Source organism: Toxotes jaculatrix, chromosome 18 (assembly GCF_017976425.1).
Source record: "Toxotes jaculatrix isolate fToxJac2 chromosome 18, fToxJac2.pri, whole genome shotgun sequence".
NCBI classification, from domain to species: Eukaryota; Metazoa; Chordata; class Actinopteri; family Toxotidae; genus Toxotes; species Toxotes jaculatrix.
In genome coordinates, this window is record NC_054411.1 from 15,499,144 (window position 1) to 15,519,373 (window position 20,230).

At 39.6% G+C, this 20,230-nt stretch overlaps 1 protein-coding gene across 1 annotated transcript; it reads left to right on the top strand.

Moving 5' to 3' along the window:
- Nucleotides 1–3,703: 3,703 nt before the first annotated feature.
- baiap2l2a (BAR/IMD domain containing adaptor protein 2 like 2a) lies at nucleotides 3,704–19,056 on the top strand. Its single transcript, XM_041063137.1, has 14 exons — nucleotides 3,704–3,757; nucleotides 4,187–4,262; nucleotides 5,764–5,850; nucleotides 9,894–9,955; nucleotides 10,065–10,136; nucleotides 10,448–10,528; nucleotides 10,711–10,842; nucleotides 11,822–11,929; nucleotides 13,380–13,437; nucleotides 14,310–14,517; nucleotides 15,508–15,573; nucleotides 16,196–16,406; nucleotides 18,488–18,528; nucleotides 18,975–19,056. Exons 1-14 carry the CDS (start codon nucleotides 3,704–3,706, stop codon nucleotides 19,054–19,056), a joined length of 1,338 nt encoding a protein of 445 aa, XP_040919071.1.
- The last annotated feature ends 1,174 nt before the right edge of the window (nucleotides 19,057–20,230 follow it).

Below are 20,230 nucleotides of genomic sequence, written 5' to 3' on the forward strand. Positions count from 1 at the left end.
GACTGAGTACTCCTGTAGAGAAGGTGGACAAGAGCCTAGGAAAGGTAAACAGAAAACAATCACTCCTCACATATAAGTAACAGTGATGGTTGAACTCCACGTTTGTGTTCAGCTTATATGCTAAATGTTACTAGTGGTGTTTTTGGCTGTAAATAGCTTTGCAGCAGTAGTGTGAGGTTTTCCTCAAGCTTGTCACTGTAATGGCCCTGATGTTAATTGTAATGATGCTCGTAGCTTTAAACTAGTCTCATTTCAGCATTTTATGATGATGAAAATGTAAACACTGGGCCTGTACATGAAGGCATTTGGGAATTAAAGCACTCAAGTATCAAATTATGTTTTTTTCTCGTGTTCATTGGAACTAAAGGATTGCTTAACACTGCAGAACAGCCCAGTTTCAGTCCACAGAGCTTTGATAATGAAAGGGGTACAAGTGCATTAAAAAAATCCCAGTATTGGTGAAGCGTTATGGACTTTGCTGCCCAGTGAATGATCAAAATGTACTGCTGATCTATTAGATCTGTAAAGGGGGAGAGACTCTGTGGCCAGCAAGTCTGAGCTCAATTTATCACCCAAGTCACCTCTGACCTTTATGTTGTGTGCTGTGATGATGTTAGGGCTCTGAAGTTTTCCTTTGGTGGATTTCTTTCTTTTTTTTTTTTTCTTGCCAGTGCAGATTTCTCCACAAGATTTTAACCATAAGCTATACTGGGAATTTGGTCAGACTAGCTTAACTTCAAAGTCTAAAAGCACTGCCTCTACTACACACACACACACACACACACACACACACACACACACAAAATAAAAATATTGAGTTGTCGCAGTGGGAACAATTTTTCAAAGCAAAGATGTGTTTCTGCAACCATCTCCTCAGCTTTTAGTCACTGGTAACTGCAGCTTTACAGTTGTAACCAGTAACTCTGGAAATGAAAAACATGTGATCATATCCAAAACATTATGATTTTTTCTAAATTAACTACCCAGGAACAGTATTAAAAGACAAGGTAAAAAGAGGAAACAAGACAGATTTAAATGAGTGTGTGTCAGGAAGCTGTTTAAAATTCCAGTCATGTCTGCATTTAGTTTATGCTGCCATCTAGTGTACAAGTATCACCGCCCCCTTTCTCGCTGCCAGGGCCTGTAATCCATCAAACCATATACAAACAACTTAGTTTCACAGTTCACTTCCTTACTTTCTGTCTGGATTCTCTCACACATATGCATCAGATAAAACAGAATACAGTCATGTTACTCTCAACACACCATCCTTCCTGTATCCACAAAGGGAATACATCTCCACCCATGCGGCACCTGTTCCTCTGTGCCAGGAGTTCATGGGGAGTTCACTGACTCTGACATGTCATAGGAAAAAAAAAAAAAAAATCTGCCATTTGATAGCAATAAATCTGTCAGTGCAGTGCAGCGCACAGGAGTATGTACTTTAGCCAGGCAGCAGGAGGGTTGGGTATTGGGTTTCATTCCAAAATATGATGGTTGATGTAAGGAAAGAAATCAATAATCTTCTCCCCACTCATCCGTGGTTTTGATCAAATATGGCAGAGCAACTTTCCCCCTGTCTTTCTGTGTAATAGATGCAGAGACTTTCACTTTTCTCTTATTTTTTGGGTCATTGGTGGAAAAAGTACAAGTATTTTCTCAGCTGGAGTATAACAGTAATCAATATTTCTTATGCTTTAGTGTCCATATACTGAGGCTCACGTGAAACTGAAAATTACCAAGGATCAGCAAATGGTATTTTATTTACCGGTAGTTTCTGTATAAAATGCAGGTACACCACTCTTTTTTTTTTTTTTGCCTTGTACGGTTTGTGTAAGTAGGCTTTTGACATGTAAAGTGATTAAAGTAGGATTAAAGGATTTTTAGCACATTTTTGCAGATTTCGCATTAACCAATCAAAAATGAGAAATATTACTGACATTACCGTTTAAAGGACTGGGATTAAGTAAATCATGGATTTCCAAATCTGCTCGATTTACAAGTGCACTTTGTGACATTTTCATATTTATTCAAGTCAAGTGACTTTCATTTATAACATACTGAATCGTGAAGCTGCCTCAAAGGGCTTCATCAGCAGTACAGTATATAAACTCCCCAAATATCCCCTTAAAAGGGAAAAAGTCAGAACAGACAGGCTACACATTCACACATGAGGAAAAGGTCATCATCCACACCAAGACACCGTTCATACATTTATTTATTTCTTTGAAATGTGAAAAGTGTTGCTATAGATATACAGCAGATAGCGCAGCAAGTAGACACAGGTACTGACTCAGTTGTTTTGAGATGACTCATTTTTCATCTTCATTTTCCTCAGAAACAAAATCTATGCTCCGTGTCTACGTGTGCAGGTTATGTTCAGGCACTTATACATAACGTAACATTACTACTTTTCATAGACAAAACGTTGTTAGGAATTAGTTGGACGCACTGAACACAGGCCACAGACATCATGATATGATGAATGGACATTCAAATGTGTATTTATCTGTGGCTGAAAGTGTGTCCCATCAAATACACCATTTTCTCCTCTTTGAAAAAAACAAACACTGCATGTATACATGCACCATCAATGGCTGTAGCAATTGATTTAGCAACTGTTAAGAAACACAATACGTTTGAAATTCTTTAAGTTATCCTTAAAATTATAATAAATGTGTAGTTTTACAACACCTGGTTGTTAGCGCTAACGACGTTAGCGCTAGCTAAAGCGCTATCTACACATGCTAACCTTTACATCAGCACGCCTCTTAAATGGATGAGTTTTGGCTTAAATGCACTACGTTTGTGTGTCGTGTCTCTTAAGACCGACTCACTGCAAAATAAATAAATAAAAACGCAGTGTAATTTCAGCTTGCAAAGGAGTATTTGAATTGGACACACGGTTAACCCGAAACCTTTCACCGACAGATGAGGCATACGGCATAAGACCAGTTTACTAAATAAATAGCCAATAAAGTGTTCCAGTTTGCAGCAGCTTACCTTATCATGACAGAGCCAGAAGCTTTCTTCCCGCTTTCAATGTGGTTGCGGCCATTAGCGAGCACGTCTTCACGTGGAAATGCGCATGTCACATAGCCAAGTGCTGCCACCTAGTGTCGGGCGCAGGTGTCAGGTTTTGAGGACGGGTCTTCATCACTCACAGTTTTTTTTCCGTTAATGTTACTTAAGGCTGAAGAGTTTAATTACTTTCTTCACTAAAAAGTTTTATTAACTAAGTGTAATATAGCAGGGTCAGCAAAGTAAGCACACATCAGTTAAGATCACTTCTTATTTTAAGTTATATTAGCAGTTACATTTTACAGTGTATGTATTCATACGTGTGTATATACATATCGTTCACAGTTTCAGAATGAAAACAGATATCTGATGGAGTCTTTAATAAAACATTCAACGTAGGAAACACACACACTGAGGCACACACACCCACACAGTCAGGGTTTACAGCATATGTCAGTGTGTTTTATGGTTGAGCCATGTTTAATTATTTACTCCAGTCTTTTCAGGCCACAGTGGTGTCGATTACCACCACACTGAGCCGCCTCCTCCTCTGAACTCCACGTCCAGTCCAATACGATTAACTGTCTCTTCTCTCAGAGGCTGTGGTACATTCACTGGATGATTTAAGACCCGAAGACCCTCTCAAGGTTTTATTGACAGTTGCACTATTCTCAATAGAAACATGTCAAGGATGAATAGTGATCAGCTGCATCGCTCCACCTTGGGGATTTACTCGGTAAGTATCAGATAATGTGTGGGGGGCCAGTGGCTCAAATTAAACAACAAACTAACTTACCTGTGAGACAGAAGGGTGCCATAAATAACCACAGAGTAGTTTTATGACTGAGACAGTTTCTGGAGAACATGGATTTCTTTCTTGCTTACTGAGTAGTGAAGCTCAGTTTAACTTCTTTATGTATTTTCTGCCAAGCAAACACGAAGTGAATTCACAAAGTCAGTTTCAAATCCAAGGAGCATTTCCTTCACTTGATAACACCGGAGGGCTGTGGTTCTTAGGTTGTTTTCTGTGTGGGGTTGGGAGATGAAACTTACTGATTTTTAGTTTTTTTTTAGGTAGTTTTTAAATTGTTCTGACTTTCAAAATTCAACAGAGGTGTGCGTGTTTATGTGTATGTGTGTGTGTGTGTTTGTGTTTCCCAAACAGAACTTGATGGATGAGTTCAACCCAAGCCTGCAGAAACTGGTTTCACTGGGGAACAGTTATGTCCAAGCTTTCAAAGGTAAGAGAGAAAAAAAGAACACACTTGTGGGGCTATTTGTGTGTGTCACTCACACACCTATCTTTATAAGTGCTATAAACTAAACAGACGGTAATGACGGTACAGAGAATCGAAGCTGCCAGGCATCTATTCCGTTAGACCTCATTCCAAAGTCCATGTGCTTTGGAGGAATCGTGGTGCTGTTGTAACCTTGGTCATGGGCGTGTAACCAGTGCTTGGAGAGGTTGTTATGACTACATCATCAGCAGGCAAACAAGGCCCTACAACTATATTTGATTTCCATGTACAGAGGCAGGGATTTAGGAAATTGAATGTAGCCTTGACTTAATGGTTTTGGATTTATTTCTATGCTCTAGTCCTGTAAGAAAGAGAAGAGGTCAGTCCGGGGCCAGGATTAAGCTTTTAATTTGAATCTAAAATGTACGGTCATTGTGTCTCTATTTTATGTCTTAATTATTCTCACCATAATCACCTTTAATCCCTGTGCAACACATTAAAACGTGACAGACCTTTAAAATGCTGAAACTCAAATGAAATTCAGCTACAGAAGCAGCTTTACATGGTGGTGCTTTTATATATTATATTATGTTATAGGTGTTTGTTTGATAAATGCGCTAATGCTATATCATCAGCAGCTGATTCACAGCAGCGCCACTGCACCAAAAGCCCTGCAGACATAAAACACAGATTATGATGTGTCTTGTTGCCATCTGCACAAAGATGTTAATTTCCCTCCTTGTGTTCAGAGTGGGGCCATAACTACAGCCAAGGTGCTAATGTAAGGAGAGTCTGTTTAGATTCTCATCATAAATTAAGATTTTGACTTGTCATCCATCCACCTGCTGAAAATGCAGCTAAAGCTCACTCAGCTCAGCGAGACCAGAAAACCTCCCCTCTGGTATCTAATGTTATGCTCAAGTTACTGAGGCGACGCCCGATTTGGCCCCATTTGACGTATACTGTTCTACAAAGGCAGATACCAGTAACTACAGAAAACCTCCATTGGTTAATAATTACCTCAAACTCAATATATTAAACTAATTTACAACCTAATACATTTAAATTTGTTATGAATATGTTATTTTAAAGTAGCTTAACCACTGTTTGGTTTTGAGTAACACCACATTTAATGTGTTGTTTTCTTTTAAATTCTACATTTGACATGAAAACCATATGTTAAAAACAGATGCAGAAGAAAACAAAAAATACTGTTGCAGTACTGTATTGTCTCTTGGTTTCATAGAGCAGAAATAAAACAGTGTAAAAGTGTCTTCATATAATTTCGCTTTTTTTTTTAAGTAAACATGGAGTAGTAGTAGTAAATAATCACAGAAAGATATTTGTGTGTTTGCAAATTTGAATTTGAGTTGTGGAATAATTTCCCTTTTTTGTACTTAATGACTCTGTTTTCTGCTTTTTTGTAATTCCATGTCTGCGAAATAAAGCGTGCTTTAAATAAATAAATAAATAAATTTGCAATTCAATTATTTGTGTGTTTCAGCTCTGGCTGTGACAAGTGAGGCCTACTTCAGTGTACTTTCAAATATTGGAGAGAAGGCTTTCCACACCATGTCCTCACGCTCCATAGGTATGTGCGCGCGCACACACACGCACTCATGCACAGCTGGTTTGTGCAATCTCTTGATTAACAAGTGAAAATACAAACACTTTATTTCTGTACCTACAGTCCAGGATGTGAGCGTTTTGTCTTTGATGTGTTTATGGCCATTTATGAAACTAATTAAACAGTGTTCTTCCGTGTCATTGAGACCAAAGTTTACCCTCTGGTGGCGCTTTTTTACTCCTACCATTACTTCTATTACCAGAGAGTGTGTGTGTGGTGTGATTAGTATGCTCTTTGATGTGCAAGTGTGTGAAACATACCATGAGTTACTGAATGCATGCATTTCACAGTAGCTATTTACAATTAGAGCCCATAAAGACTGAAAGACTTTGACCTGCTGCTGAACCAATATTTGTTTTGGGCTCAGGTCAAGTCAAGTTCAAGAACGTGGCAGAACTGTCAAGTTAGATTTCTACATCTGACAACTGAATGATTCAAAGCTAAACTACAACATAATGTATTTTGGATTTTTTTTTAATCTTTTCTGTGAGTTCAGGCTGGGTGTTGGCAGAGCTGATATCAGATGCCAACAGGGAGCATGAATAATAGAGGATGACAGGCAGCGGGTTGTGCTCCGCTCACTTAACCCAGCCACTCTAAAAAGATGTCATGTCAGGTTTAGCAGCTGGAGTCGAAGATATTGGTCCAAACTGGATCATTAGTCCACTCTTACAGTGATTCAGTCTCCTTAGACAGGAAATGAATCCAAGCATACGTTTCAGGAAGAGCACCTGCTCTTCCTGAAACGTATACATGCACACATTTTTCTTCAATGTGATTTAAATCATTCCCATTGAAGATTTAGGGTCAACAGTTTACATGAGATGGGATGTAATACGGTCTGGGGTTTACATGTGTCAGCACATTTAATCAGAACAGCTGTGTGACAAGTGCAAAGCTGATGAGTACATAACGCATTCATCTTTCTCAGCAGCCATCTCATCTCTTTGCCACACGTCTCAGAACATTTTGGTGATTTTATCAACAACAGCAAACTAAATACACAAAGCACATTCACAGTAATAATGGAAAAATGCTTCAAATGTAAATACACAGTTTGACTCCTAAACAAGTGCTGTAATACTGTAGTACACAGCCATGAATCCTTTATCTATATTCAGAAAGACACACAGAGGCGGATGTAATTGATATATTGTATTGATTGTATTGAACATTTGCATATTTACAGTATTTACATATATTTACAATGAGGGATGGGTAAGGGTAGGGGAAGAATGGGGTGAGGGGTGGGGGAGAAGGGGTAGGAATGGAGAAGGGGAAGAATGGGGTGAGGGATGGGGGAGAAAGGTATTACAATATTTACAATATTTACAATATTTACAATTATATATTTACATATTTTTACAACGAGGTATGGGTGAAGGTAGGGGAAGAAGGGGTTGAGGGGTGCGGGAGAAAGGGGAGGAATGGAGAAGGGGCATGGGGTGAGGGGTGTGGGAGAAAGGAGAGGAATGGAGAAGAGGCGGGGGGTGAGGGGTGCGGGAGAAAGGGGAGAAATGGAGAAGGGGCAGGGGTTGAGAGGTGGGGAAGGAATGGGAAAGGAGAGGTTTGGGAGTGGGTAAGGTAGGAAGAAGAGGAGGGAGGGAGGGAAAGGAGGGGAGTGGGGGGTTTCAGGGGGAGAAATGTTCTGCTAACCCCTGTTCTTCTTTCCTTCCCCGCTGTTCTCCTCTTGTTCTCCTCCTCCACCTTCTCCTTGTCTCTGTTCTCCATCTTTTCTCCCTTTGGAGTCTCTTTCTCCTCCTGCTCTTTGTGAGTCTCTTTCTCCTCCTGCTCTTTGTGAGTCTTTTTCACCTCCTCCTCTTTTTGACTCTCTTTCTCCTCCTGCTCTCTGTGAGTCTTTTTCACCTCCTCCTCTTTTTGACTCTCTTTCTCCTCCTGCTCTCTGTGAGTCTTTTTCACCTCCTCCTCTTTTTGACTCTCTTTCTCCTCCTGCTCTCTGTGAGTCTTTTTCACCTCCTCCTCTTTTTGACTCTCTTTCTCCTCCTGCTCTTTATGAGTCTTTTTCTCATCCTGCGCTTTGTGAGTCTTTTGAATCATATTTGGAACCTGGCTCACCTCCTGTTGTTTGGGTTCCATCGGAGCCAGCTCCTGGTGCAGATGTGCCTCCGGGGCGTCGCACCTTGCTTTCCACAGCTCCTGAGTCTTCTGAAGCTCATGCTCTTTCTGAGTGAGCAGGGCCAGACAGTCTATGTAGGCTTTGGTCCGAGCCTGCCTTTTCCTTGAGACTCTTTTGAGGAGCTCATCTTTTTTTCTCAGCTCTTCTTGGAGCTGCTTCTCCCTTTGCCTCCAGACATCTTCCAGGTGAACTTGGTCTTTTAGAGCTTTGTTCTCCTCTTTCAGAAATTTTATCTCTGTGATGGCAGAGTACAGGGAAGCTCTTAGACCTTGTACCGCTTGCTGAAGCTGCACTGCAGCCAGCCCAAATGCCTGAGAAATAGAAACATAAAGTACACGTAGTTCATTGCTAAAACTCCAGTTCCACCTTAACTTGACATTTACACTTATGTAGACATTTGAATTTCAAGGACGTTTTTTAATCAGGTTTTACACTCATGCTTGATTAGTTATGTTACAATGCAAATTATACTATTTTCCATTTTTAATCCATTGATTAGAGACACTGACAGCAAGAGTAATGTGTTTCAGCATTTTTAGAGAAAAAAGACATAAAGTCATCCTTATCTACAATGTGATTGGATATGACAAACTGTTAAAATTGTGATGCATTAACTTAACAAACTGTAGGAAAATGTATTTAAACATGAATAACAGTAAAAGTAGGCTGGCCTCTAGAGGCACGGTGATGACAAAGGAAAAGTTTGTCCAGGTGAAATGAGAAAACCTTACCTGGTTTCCTTGACTGTACATTTCAGTTGAGTTGAGTCAAAGAAGTGCAACAGGGAACAGCGATACTTTGAGTTCAAGTGACTGATCAAGTCAAAGTTGTAGATGGTTGTTGTCGGTCGCAATAGCTAACGGTTCGTTCTCTTCAAAAACAGAGACAGTGCTCAGTTCAGGTCGCTGAAGGAGAATGAAGGTTTTCTTCAGGTGCAGTTGATAAAGAACGTTCTACAGTTATGATGTGATAATGGAACATTCTAATTCTGTGTTCCAGTTCTTCAGGATTCTAACAAAGCTCCTGACGGTGTTTTACAGCTCCCATCTGATTAATGTTGAACATTCATGAACTTATTGTAAAAGCACTATGAGAAAATACTGACATATTGATTCATACGTGGTGGTGGTTTTATCACCACTGAGTTTTGTTCCTGGTTGTGTGGTTTCTATTTGTGTTTACCTGTTGTGCTTTTTGTTATCTAAATATCTTCATTCATCTGTGTGTCTGTATTTGGGTCCTCTTCCTTGTGTTCCTGGCAGATGAATGGTTGGACTATATATTCATACATACATAACCTGTACATCAGGTTGACTCAGTGTTTACTGTTGTTAAACAGAATTTTAAGCTGGTTTCAGTCTGTACAAGCTGATTTTCATAACAGTGTAGACACATGGTGTGTTTTGTGCGCATAATGTTTGTTAATAGGCCGTGATTGTTTCAAATCTCGCCTCTTGAATGTGTTTTGCTTGTTGTTGGTTCACCTGAATGTTCAACCTTCACTGTGCAGAATAATGTTTGTGAAGCGTTGGACACTGAACGACTGTTTTCAGATTCAGCTGATGACGGGAGAAAACTTCTCTGTGCTCACTTCAGCTCTCAGTTTAAGGTTTATTTGAGACATTTCTCAGCATTTTCTCACACAGTTATTCATGCTAGATTTTTTTTGTTGTTGTTGTTGTTGCTTTATAGATGTCCAGAAAGTTTTTAATAGTGTAAATTATGATCTCATGAGTTTCAGACTGTTCAAATCTTGCAGTGGTGGGAAATATTATAAAGCTGTGAAAGCTCCATATTGATTCTCAGTTGCATTATGCCATTTTATTTCTTTCTAGTAATTTGCATAATGTAACATGCTCTTGTCTTGAAGGAGATGTCCTCATTCAGATCTCTGAGTGCCAAAGGAGACTCACCTTGGAGCTGGAAGGAGTAGTGAGTTACATCAACACTAATCTGTCCATCACTGCTTTGAGTGTGATTTTACCCCTCACGGTTCATTTTCTTATGTGTTAATACTATGATTTTGTGTGTCTTGTTCCAGTTCCGCTCATTCAGTGTGGAGGTTCTTCAGGAGATGGACAACAACATTAGACTGGACAAAGATTACATATCAGTGAGTGAGGGACAAACAGGGTCTCTCGCAAGGACAAAGGGGACTATTACAGAATGACAAGCAGTTATCTCTTAATTATATATCCAGGAATGAAAATTAAAATAGTAACTGCAGGGTATCATGGGAATAGTTATGGACCTATGTATAGGCTGTGTAGCCCTGGAGTGAGATATTTAATTAGATAATATAGCAATAGAGCTCACTTACTTCACAGACACATCCACTGGATTGCTAATTTTGAGCTAATACCATACTATAGTTCCTGGATGACTGAGGTGATTTCACACAGACGTGAATTCTCTGTCATACAGAACAGTAGGACTCACTATGAGATGGAAGTCCACAACCAGGCAGCAGCTCTGGAGAGACAACTGAGGAGAGGCACCAACCAGGTTTGTGTGTCTCTCATGTTCTTTCTGCACCACATGGAGGGAATTTCAGAACCATATGTACATGTCTTTGTACAGCATGTGTACATGTGTGTGTGTGTGTGTGTGTGTGTGTGTGTGTGTGTGTGTGTGTGTGTGTGTGTGTGTGTGTGTGTGTGTGCGCTCTCAACTATGTGTATCCTCAGGATTGTAGTGAGTATGTGCAGTTCCTCAGGGAGAGCCATGGAGAGGCTCTGAGGGAGGAGGAGAGGAGATACCGCTTCCTTGCTGAGAAACACTGTGGACTGATACAGTCCATCGCCCACCTCATGAATAAGGTATACAACTTACTTTGAACAGCATTTGTGAATTCAGTATTTTGAGGTTTGTGTTGTCAGAAGGACAGTAAGTAAGAAAGAAGACGGCACTCATGAGAGAATTCATAATAATGTGTAAAGATTATGTGGGAATTTATCGGTTCCCGTAGGGACGTTCTCCCCCTTCATAGCGAGGGTCGTCCACCTGCTTATCAGCTTCAGGCACAGATTCAGCGATGCACGTGAGCCAAATATGGCCTTGCACCAAAAATGTTTGGCCCTTGAAAAAAACCTGAAGTTTTCCCTTTTATAGATTATCAAAGCAAAAATCTTTTCATGATTTAAAAAAAAAAAGATCTATAACATTATAAATACAAGGCTCATTCAATCAATGACCTTGTAACATCTTATATTGCTGATAAATGAAGCCCTGCAAACCACACTGCTGTGCCTCATTGTGAAATACAATTTTGCATGGTGCTTTTAAAAAAAGGGGGGAAAAAAGTGTAATACATTCCCAAGGTGAATAACAAAGAAAAATAATCCACTTCATTTAAAATGAAACAGGTGAGTAAGGAAGCCCATTTTCATTCCGACAAGAAAAAACAATTCTATGAAATATATATGAAAAATAAGTTAACTGATGAAATTTCAGTTATGTAAATTATGATAACATTTGTAAGATAAATTATGAAGTACAACTTTTAATTTGCTGTGTCAAAATTATGACAAATTATGATTTGTTTTTTCTTTTAAACTGGTAGAAATGGGCTTCCATACCTTTTGAATTCTCTGAGTAACAAAACACAAAGGCTGCTGATGATACATATTTTTCTTTCTACGGAAACAACAAAAACAGTATTTACATTTAACCATAAAAAAGCAGGTCTCTGATAATCATTTTAACATGATTTACAGTACACCTCTTGTCTTGTAGTGTAACACTGAACGTATATACATGTAAACTTTTCTGCATTTGTTTGTGTTTGTTGTGTGGTAGTCAGGGGGTTCTATCCAGCAGAGAGTTGAAGCTTGGAGGGAGGAGGTGGACGCCACCAGACAACCTGAAGCCAGACGTCCCACCAGTCTAAATAGCGCAGTGAGTCCGGTGAGTCGAGACAGAGCTCATAGAAATCAAATGTGTTTTCTGAATAATTCAAATGGGGTCGAAAGCAGATTGTATTTGAATCTCTCGGTACTCCAAAAGTAAGCTGCTGGTGTCAGATATAATCCTGTTGCTGGGAAAGTAACTGAAAAACTGAAAACAGAATTTGAGCCAAATCAAACTTAAAAAATAGTTTAAAAAGTTACTGAACAGAACTGAATTTCTATGAATTTATAAACCAAATGTTAGATTAGAAAACATAGCCTATATGGTAATGGAGTTGAGAGTTATCCACACCAACCTTCATCTATCTTTCTCTATGATACACTGACACAAAGTCAGTCATTTGGAAACCAGTGAATTACTGCATTCACTGCAGTATTTTTTGTTGGCAGGGTGCCCTCTGGTGGAGGAGCTTGGAACCTGACTTAATTTGAAACCATCAGAATGAATCAAACTTCTGTCATTAGGCACAATGCTGTGCTGTGACAGGGAAGCTTTCTGAGGAGGATTAAACCTGTAGCTCAAGCAATAAGACAAAGATTACAGATTGTCAAACTCTCCATCTCGGAACAGAAGGATTAACATCATGGATAATATACAAACCAAAACCATAGGGTTTATTGTATAAAGCCTGCAATTACTATTCAAGTAAACAACAAAGACGCCCCTGAGATAAACCCTGTCAGTCTCAATCTGTCTCTCGTTGGAAGGTGACATGCCAGTGACCCCAGCAGATCCCACATCCTGCCGTAATAACAGTCAGATGATTAACACGGATTGTGTGTTTGTTTTGATTCGATGTGGGATTTATCTTCGCCAACAATAGAGTGAAGCCTGTGAGTCAGCTCAGGCAGATACGTTACATCCACACACGACTGACATCAAGCTTAAACTCATGAATTCAACTGACCAAAGGAACAAAGCTTGACATAATGAATGACACAATTAAACATAACCAAGAATGTCAAGTGCGGAGAGATTTGATTTAATTTACTACTGAGTAAATTAACAGAAATAACTTGTAATCTCTGATAATGTAAAATAACATAACTTGAAATCAGTTAACAGAAGACAACACTGTAAGTTAGATAAACTGAAAACCTAAACCACTGTTGCCTTCTGCTTGAGGTTGAGGTTTTCTCTACTTTCTCGTTTTTATCTAAGTCTTTGCAAGTAAATAAGTACATTTCTCAAAATTTCTATTTCAGCAAGGCCAGGCTGAATAATTTCTCTGTAACCAGGTCCTCAAATGTGGAGCAGTTGCATCTGCTGTTTGTGCCTCAAAGTGCAGATCCCAGCTTCATCTGTGACACAAAAACTGAATGACCAACCAAGTTTGCCATAATAACAGTTGTATTTCCTGGTCTTTGCATAAACAATAAATTTACAGCCGCAGTTATTGCTCTCTGGACCTGTGCACATAATGCATTGTGTATTGTCGGTTTTACAGTTGGAGGAGCTCATGAGGAGCAAAGAGGAGCTGCCCCTCGGTAAAATACCATCAAGAGGTGAGTGGTTAATTTAAACAGGTTTTATGTTTGGACACAGAAATGAAGATATAAAATGTCGACCTTTTTAGATGTTCAAGTGCTCAAAACACCTAACAGTAATATCATAAAGAGATTTAGATTTAGTCTAGAGATTTAGATTTTTAGTGTGTGTTGCCTTCATTACCATTTTAGAATGGAGGTCTTTCTGTGATATTCCTTTTTGTCTGTAAATCTTTTGCAGCCCACAGTGCCTCTGCCTGTATATCAGTAATTTTGCCTTCACTCTACCAGCTGCTTTATCTCCATTTAAGCCTTTTATCTCCGTTTCTCTCTCCCTCCCTCTCGTCCATCTTTCGCTCCCTCTTCATATTTTGCACAGCATGCACTTTCATACCTCCTCTTTTGTATTTTCCTCTGCTGAAAGTCTGGCTAATTATTAGGCTTACTTATCTAGAGTAAAAATAGATGCAGTAATAATGTATGAAAACAGAAAAGAAACAATCTCCAGCACACTGAGTAGTGCTCCTCCTGACATTCAGGTTTTCCCCCTCTGAAACATTGCATGGAGCAGGCTTGTTGTCTGTAGCACCACAGCCACCCAGCTAGTGTTCACTAGAGAGAAAAACAAAGGTGCCTTGTTTGGTATAATTCAACAAACTGTACTCCTCTGTCATGCAAGAAAAATATTTATGCATAGAGTAAGATAATTAGTAGTCTGCTAACCCCCTGAGTTATGAACTCCAAGGCTGTAATGAATAAAAAAAAGTCCTGGCTAGTTATAGTTTTTAATTAATCATTTCACCAGAGATCCTTCTCAGACATTTAAGTGGGTTTATCAGCTAACTGTCTCTGCACCGTCTCTATATGTTTTCATTTTTTCATCTCTCCAGCCCCTTCACCACAGGGAAGCATTTTTCGCTTTGCAGCAGACTCAGTGGGTGGTGGCGGTGGAGGAAGATCTACAAGGGCCCTGGCTGCCCACCAACCTGCTGGCTCCAACCCCACCTTACTGCCCTTCGCCAGGGGAGAGATAATCACTGTGCGGGTCCAACAGCCCCGGAACGGCTGGCTGTACGGACGTGCTGACAGCAGCTCACGGTGAGAGATGCTCCCTTGTGAGCTTGTGAGTGTATCTGTACCCACTGTCCTGTCTGTGTCCGCTGCTTGAGTAACAACCAATACATGACATGCATGCTTTTTTTTTCTTCTGCAGCATACTGTAACGTAATGTGACCATATTTGCATGTGACTCTTAGAATAAACAGACAATAAAGTAACATATGAAACAGTGGGAATTGTTAGACTGTGAGCAAATGAATGGACAGAAAATAAAGTATTAAAGAACAAAAACAAAGCATTAATTAAAAAGATTACTATAGCTCTGTGAGGCTGTACAGAGGCTTTTTTAGCTAAATCTTAACATTAGTAATGCTAACACACTCACAATGACAATGCTAACATACAAGTGTTTAGAATATTTTTTTTTTTCGATATTTAGTGTGTTAGCATGCTAATATTCACAAATCAACAATCAAGTACAGCTGAAGCTGATGGGACTGTCAATAATTTTGCAGGTATTTGGTCATAAATCAAAGTATTGGAGAATGTTTGACATGATGACAACATCAGAGACAAAACAAAACAAAACAAAAAAAAAGATTTAAAAAAAGTTGTTTCTGTGTGGATTGACTGATATTGTTGTTCCTAAAGACACATCACTAGTGGGACTCAGTCATACTGACTAGCACCATCCAAATGTCTTAAAAAGTGTTTTGGTCTTTATCTCTAAAAGCTATAGAGAGACAACTGGACTTGCTTGAGTGAGGAATCCAGCTATTTACATTATTGTAGGGTTGTTGACACCTTGAGTGTCATTGAGGTCACATGTGAGTCGTCGCCCCACCCTGCTATCATGTGATTCTTCTTCAAGAACCTCAAGCGAGTCCAGTTGCCTTTGTATATCTTTTGGAAATACCATGACCTGGATGACTGAGAACCTTCACAGACTTATTGGTCTTCATCAATTATTTTAAACATGTGAACTAGTGAGATTCTCACCTAATCCACCAATGTCTCTGTCATTTTCAGTCAGGGATGGTTTCCAGCCTCATATGTGGAACCAGTGGATGATCCTCCAAAATCAACCAGCTCCAGGTAAACATCTAATAAAAGGAATTCAACAAGTAGAGGCAGTTAAATGACAGAATTTCAGTGCAGACTGTTAAAAAAATGTGTGGTCATATTACATCCTTCCATACTTCCTTGTCATCTGTTGGACAGTATAATTAATGTGTCCATTCTGTCTTTATTTGCAGCCATTAAGAATGAATTAAGAGATAAACTGAAGACTAAACCTAGTGCATAGTATTTGCCTGGCAAACCTGAAGCAGAATATATTTTGCAGCACCTCCAGGCTGTCCCTGTTGTTTTAAAAAAGGGTCAGCATGGAACTCAGGCCTGGAATAATTGGAATAACTGAACTATTTAAGATATTTGGGTGACCCATTGCTGTGAGGGAAAGCAGTAAGAGCTTTTCAACTAAAACTTAGCTCCCTGTGTCACTGTGGACTCAGGGAGCCACAGCTGAATGTGTAAAATGGAAGAAGTGAAATCTCATATTTCACAAAGCAAAACATGCATTAACTCATACTCTTATGTTTATAATGAATGGAAGTGTCATGTATTTCAGAAAGGAAGAGAGCTCAGGTGCCAGGAGGGGGAAAAAAAAACGATGTCCTCAGCAATGAAATCATGATAATATTTTCTGTAATTTCAGGAACTCTACCCTCCGAGGCAGCAGCAGCATGAGCAACCTGTTCGACCAACCAGGAAGCGGCAGCCACAGCGGAGCTGCACCTCCCCCACCCCCGCCTCCACCGCCATTATCATCATCATCATCATCATCTCTGTCTTCAAATAAAAACTCTGACATGCAACCAATCCCAGCCACTCTCAACAAAAGAGCTGAGTCTAACTCAGAAAACAAGGTATGGCAATCAGTCAGTCTGTCTGATCATCGATCAGTGTAGCTGATATCAATCAGTTCTCTCTCTCTCTCTCTCTCTCTCTCTCTCTCTCTCTCTCTCTCTCTCTCTCTCTCTCTCTCTCTCTCTCTCTCTCTCTCTCAAAACAATGTCCATCTTTTTTTAAACATGGCCTTCACATGGACACTGAGATGTATGGAAAAGACTAGAAACTCACCATATTTTTTGTCACACTGTTACTACAATTCTTCTGCAGTGTTTTTAAAGACACCAGTTTCAAACAAGGAACCTTTTAAGTTATAACTAAGGGCTAAGTTTAAAAATAAGCTACTGAAACAGATCAGTTCAAAACCATTAATACAAACTAATACTTGGTGGCCCGGATGTGAAAAATCCCTTCCTACTTAAGAGAAACATAAGAGAAACTAAGTGAAAACACATGTATTAATGGTTGAGAATGTACTATAAGATCCATGTTTTCTCCAGTGAGGATGGAGAAACGATGTGGGAGAGCTCTGATGAGAAACAGTGAGCACTCTGTAGATCTGTGATAGTATTTTTGCCATCTGTCCAGCAGGGGCACTGTGGCAAGGTGCTGTTCTCAATGACTCCACATCCATCTTTCTGGTGGATGCAGGGAGGAAGCTCCAGCTGCTGACAGTGAATGGGCAAGGAGGTTGTGTGTGTGTGTGCTCTTCTTTTTTCCTCAATTTTTTGAATGCTGTGTTTTATGGTAGAGATGCTTACACTTGTGCTGCTGTGTGACAAAAATTTCTTTCTTTCTTTGGTGCTCTTTAATCACAAAGTAAGTTGAATACGATTTCTGTTTCTGTCAGGGCCATGCAGAGAGGAGCTTAAGGTGATAAATGGCCCTCTTAAACTTTGGTATCTTGTTATTATCACAGCGGGGGGAGGGGGGCAAGGACTTTGACCCAAATGCAAAAAACCCCAAAGACAGGCAGAATGGGACAACTACACAACAGTACAACTAACTAAACAAAAATACAAAAGTCCTTACTTGAAACAAAAGAAACCGAGGTTAGTCCATGAGGGGGGAAAACGAAAGACACAGGAACATGAACAAACACGGGGACTTGACGTGGTGCAGACTTGAGCATGGAAACAGGCATGGAAACAGACGAACCAACAAGAACACAGGCAAACGACGGGACTTAAATACACCAGGCAATGGGCAACAGGTGAAACCAATTAGGGCGAAACAAGACAAAGACAGGAAGTAAAACAAGACAAGATACACAAGGGCCATGATTTCAAAATAAAACAGGAACTATGAACAAAACTTAACAAACTAAACAAGAGTCCAAAAGTCCACAGAAGGGTTCCAAACAAAACAGGGACTCAGAAAACAGCCTCCTTAGGGGCTAGCCATGACAGTTCTACAAAATGACTGATATTAAAGCAAACCATGACATTATGCTAATATTCAAAAAATGGTTGGTCGACTCCCCACAATGGAAAACTGTGCTTTCACCGACACTATAAAGCATCTAAGTCATGAAAGCTGTTCTCAAGACAGCAATGTAAATGATGAAGCAGATTTAATACTTATTAAAACAACAATAACAGAACTGTTGTGATTAGTCTATTAATTGATTGGACAATCAAAAGCAAGACATCTGATGGCGCCACCTGGTGTCACAGGATTCTATGATGGACATTTAGCACAGTTTTCTGATATTTTATTGACCACAAGATTAATCAATAAAATATATATATATATATATATCATTATTTGCAGCCATAAATGATTTTTATTTAACATTTTTTCCATTGTGGTTTCTTTGATGGCTCTGTGTGGTCTCTGTTGCTGTTGCTCCCTTGTTCATCTCTATTGAGAAAATAGTGATTTTTGCAGTTTGTGTCAACTGGACGCACTCTGATGTATGTGTGTGGGGCAGCCCACCCCAGCACAGCACATCAATGAGCAGCTTGTGGGAGAACCGACTGAAAGCAGAGCACCGAGGGGGTCAAGAGCTGGAGCTTGCTGAGCCTCCATTAGTGCATGTGTCCACATTTAGTGGTTAGGCCACGCTCACCCGTACCTTTCTCATCTTTTTCTACAGAGATCACAACTGTATGGATCACAACCAGAGCTCTTCCCGAGGTGAGAACAATGCAACTGCTTTTAAAGCGTAGACAGGTTGTTAGCTGTTAAAATGGAGGTCCACTCGTGTTCTCTTCCAAAAAAACTAATGATATTTTTTGAAGTATATCATGAACCCATTAAATCTGAGAACAACAGATGAGGGCAGTGATCGAAATGGTGCAGAATCGCTTTCTTTCCATTAGAGTCTGAAGTGCAGTTTAGTACCGACACCATCTCAGATACGGCCGTTTGGGAACCATGGCTATGGCTCTCACTTCAGGTGAACACTTTGCCAGATGATGCTTGTACAGTTTGAAATGCAGGGCTCATTATCTCTTTTTATAACCTCCACTGTCAGGCTCAGTCATTGTGGGCCAGAACATTTTCTGATATTGGTTTTCTCTACTCTGTCTCTGTTCTCTTCTTTCAACATGCATTTCCCTCTCTCCTCTCCTCTTTTGAAGGGGTACCAATCCATTTGCGACAGTTAAGCTGAAGCCCACGTCCACCAATGACAGATCGGCCCCGCAACTAAATCGCAGATGACCTCTTGACTCTGAAACGAATGCTTTCATCGGGCTAAACAGATCCTTCTTGACCATGGCTGTATACACGGTCAAAAGCTGAGTAAGTGGACCTCTAATGGAGGTTGTACTTTCATACTTCGGTGCGCTTACTGCACAGATACACACAAACTAGGAGAGACAAAATACATATGAACAATTTTAGAATTCTTGGGTTTGCATAAGGATTTTTTATATCTATTCTTTAGATCTTGGTGAATCAGCAACCAACATATACAATGATGCTGTCCCTGTTAGTTTCCTGCTCACTGATTTGTAAAATAGCAATAATAAATTAATGTGGTATAAATATGGTTATGCAACGTAAACTAATATGTTTATTGATCTTACCTGGTCTTAAAGCATCATTCCTCCTCTGAGCTGTTTGATTTGTTGGCAGTGAAATGTTATCAGCCCAAGAGATGACATGTTAAAGACTTGGATGTTGTCCATTTGGCAATAAATGATTACAGTCTTTGATATGTACAGCTGACGTGGGGAATCAGTGCTTGATTCCTCACACCAACTTGTTGATGTGCAGCATAAAACTTATATTCTTATATATAGGGTGTGTCATTTATTGCTCAGGGATGGATACTTTATGCCATGCACAGTATGAAATGCTTTAACAATCTTTCCCATGTTTTATATTTTTGTATTGCTATTGCATTGTGCCTACCTTTTATTCCAACACCGTCTAATGTGAGTTAAGCTGATTGCTAAATATTAATTGCCTTACAAATCTACTTTGGAAAATGGCTTGTAGAAAATGATAATGTATCCCCTGGCAGACGATGTAATGTCTTGTAAAAATAGGATAATATGTCTGAGGCAGAGATGTAATGAAAAATGCAATGCATTCATGGATTATGTAATACCATCTTCATAGCATCATAATGACTTTAACCAATGTGTTACAGCTTCAGGCTTTATAAGCAGCCCCCCCCCCCCCCCCCCCCCCCCGATGGTATAATGATAATTTGGTTTTATTATGTAATATAGTAAAAAATATAAAAATGTAAGTTATACTATAATAAAAAAACTGTGGTATCACATCATCATTTAAAGTTCCAGTTGAAGTATTTCTGTATACTTTTAATTATTGACTGCCAACAATCAATATATGAGGTTTTTTTTTGTTTTGTTTTGTTTTGTTT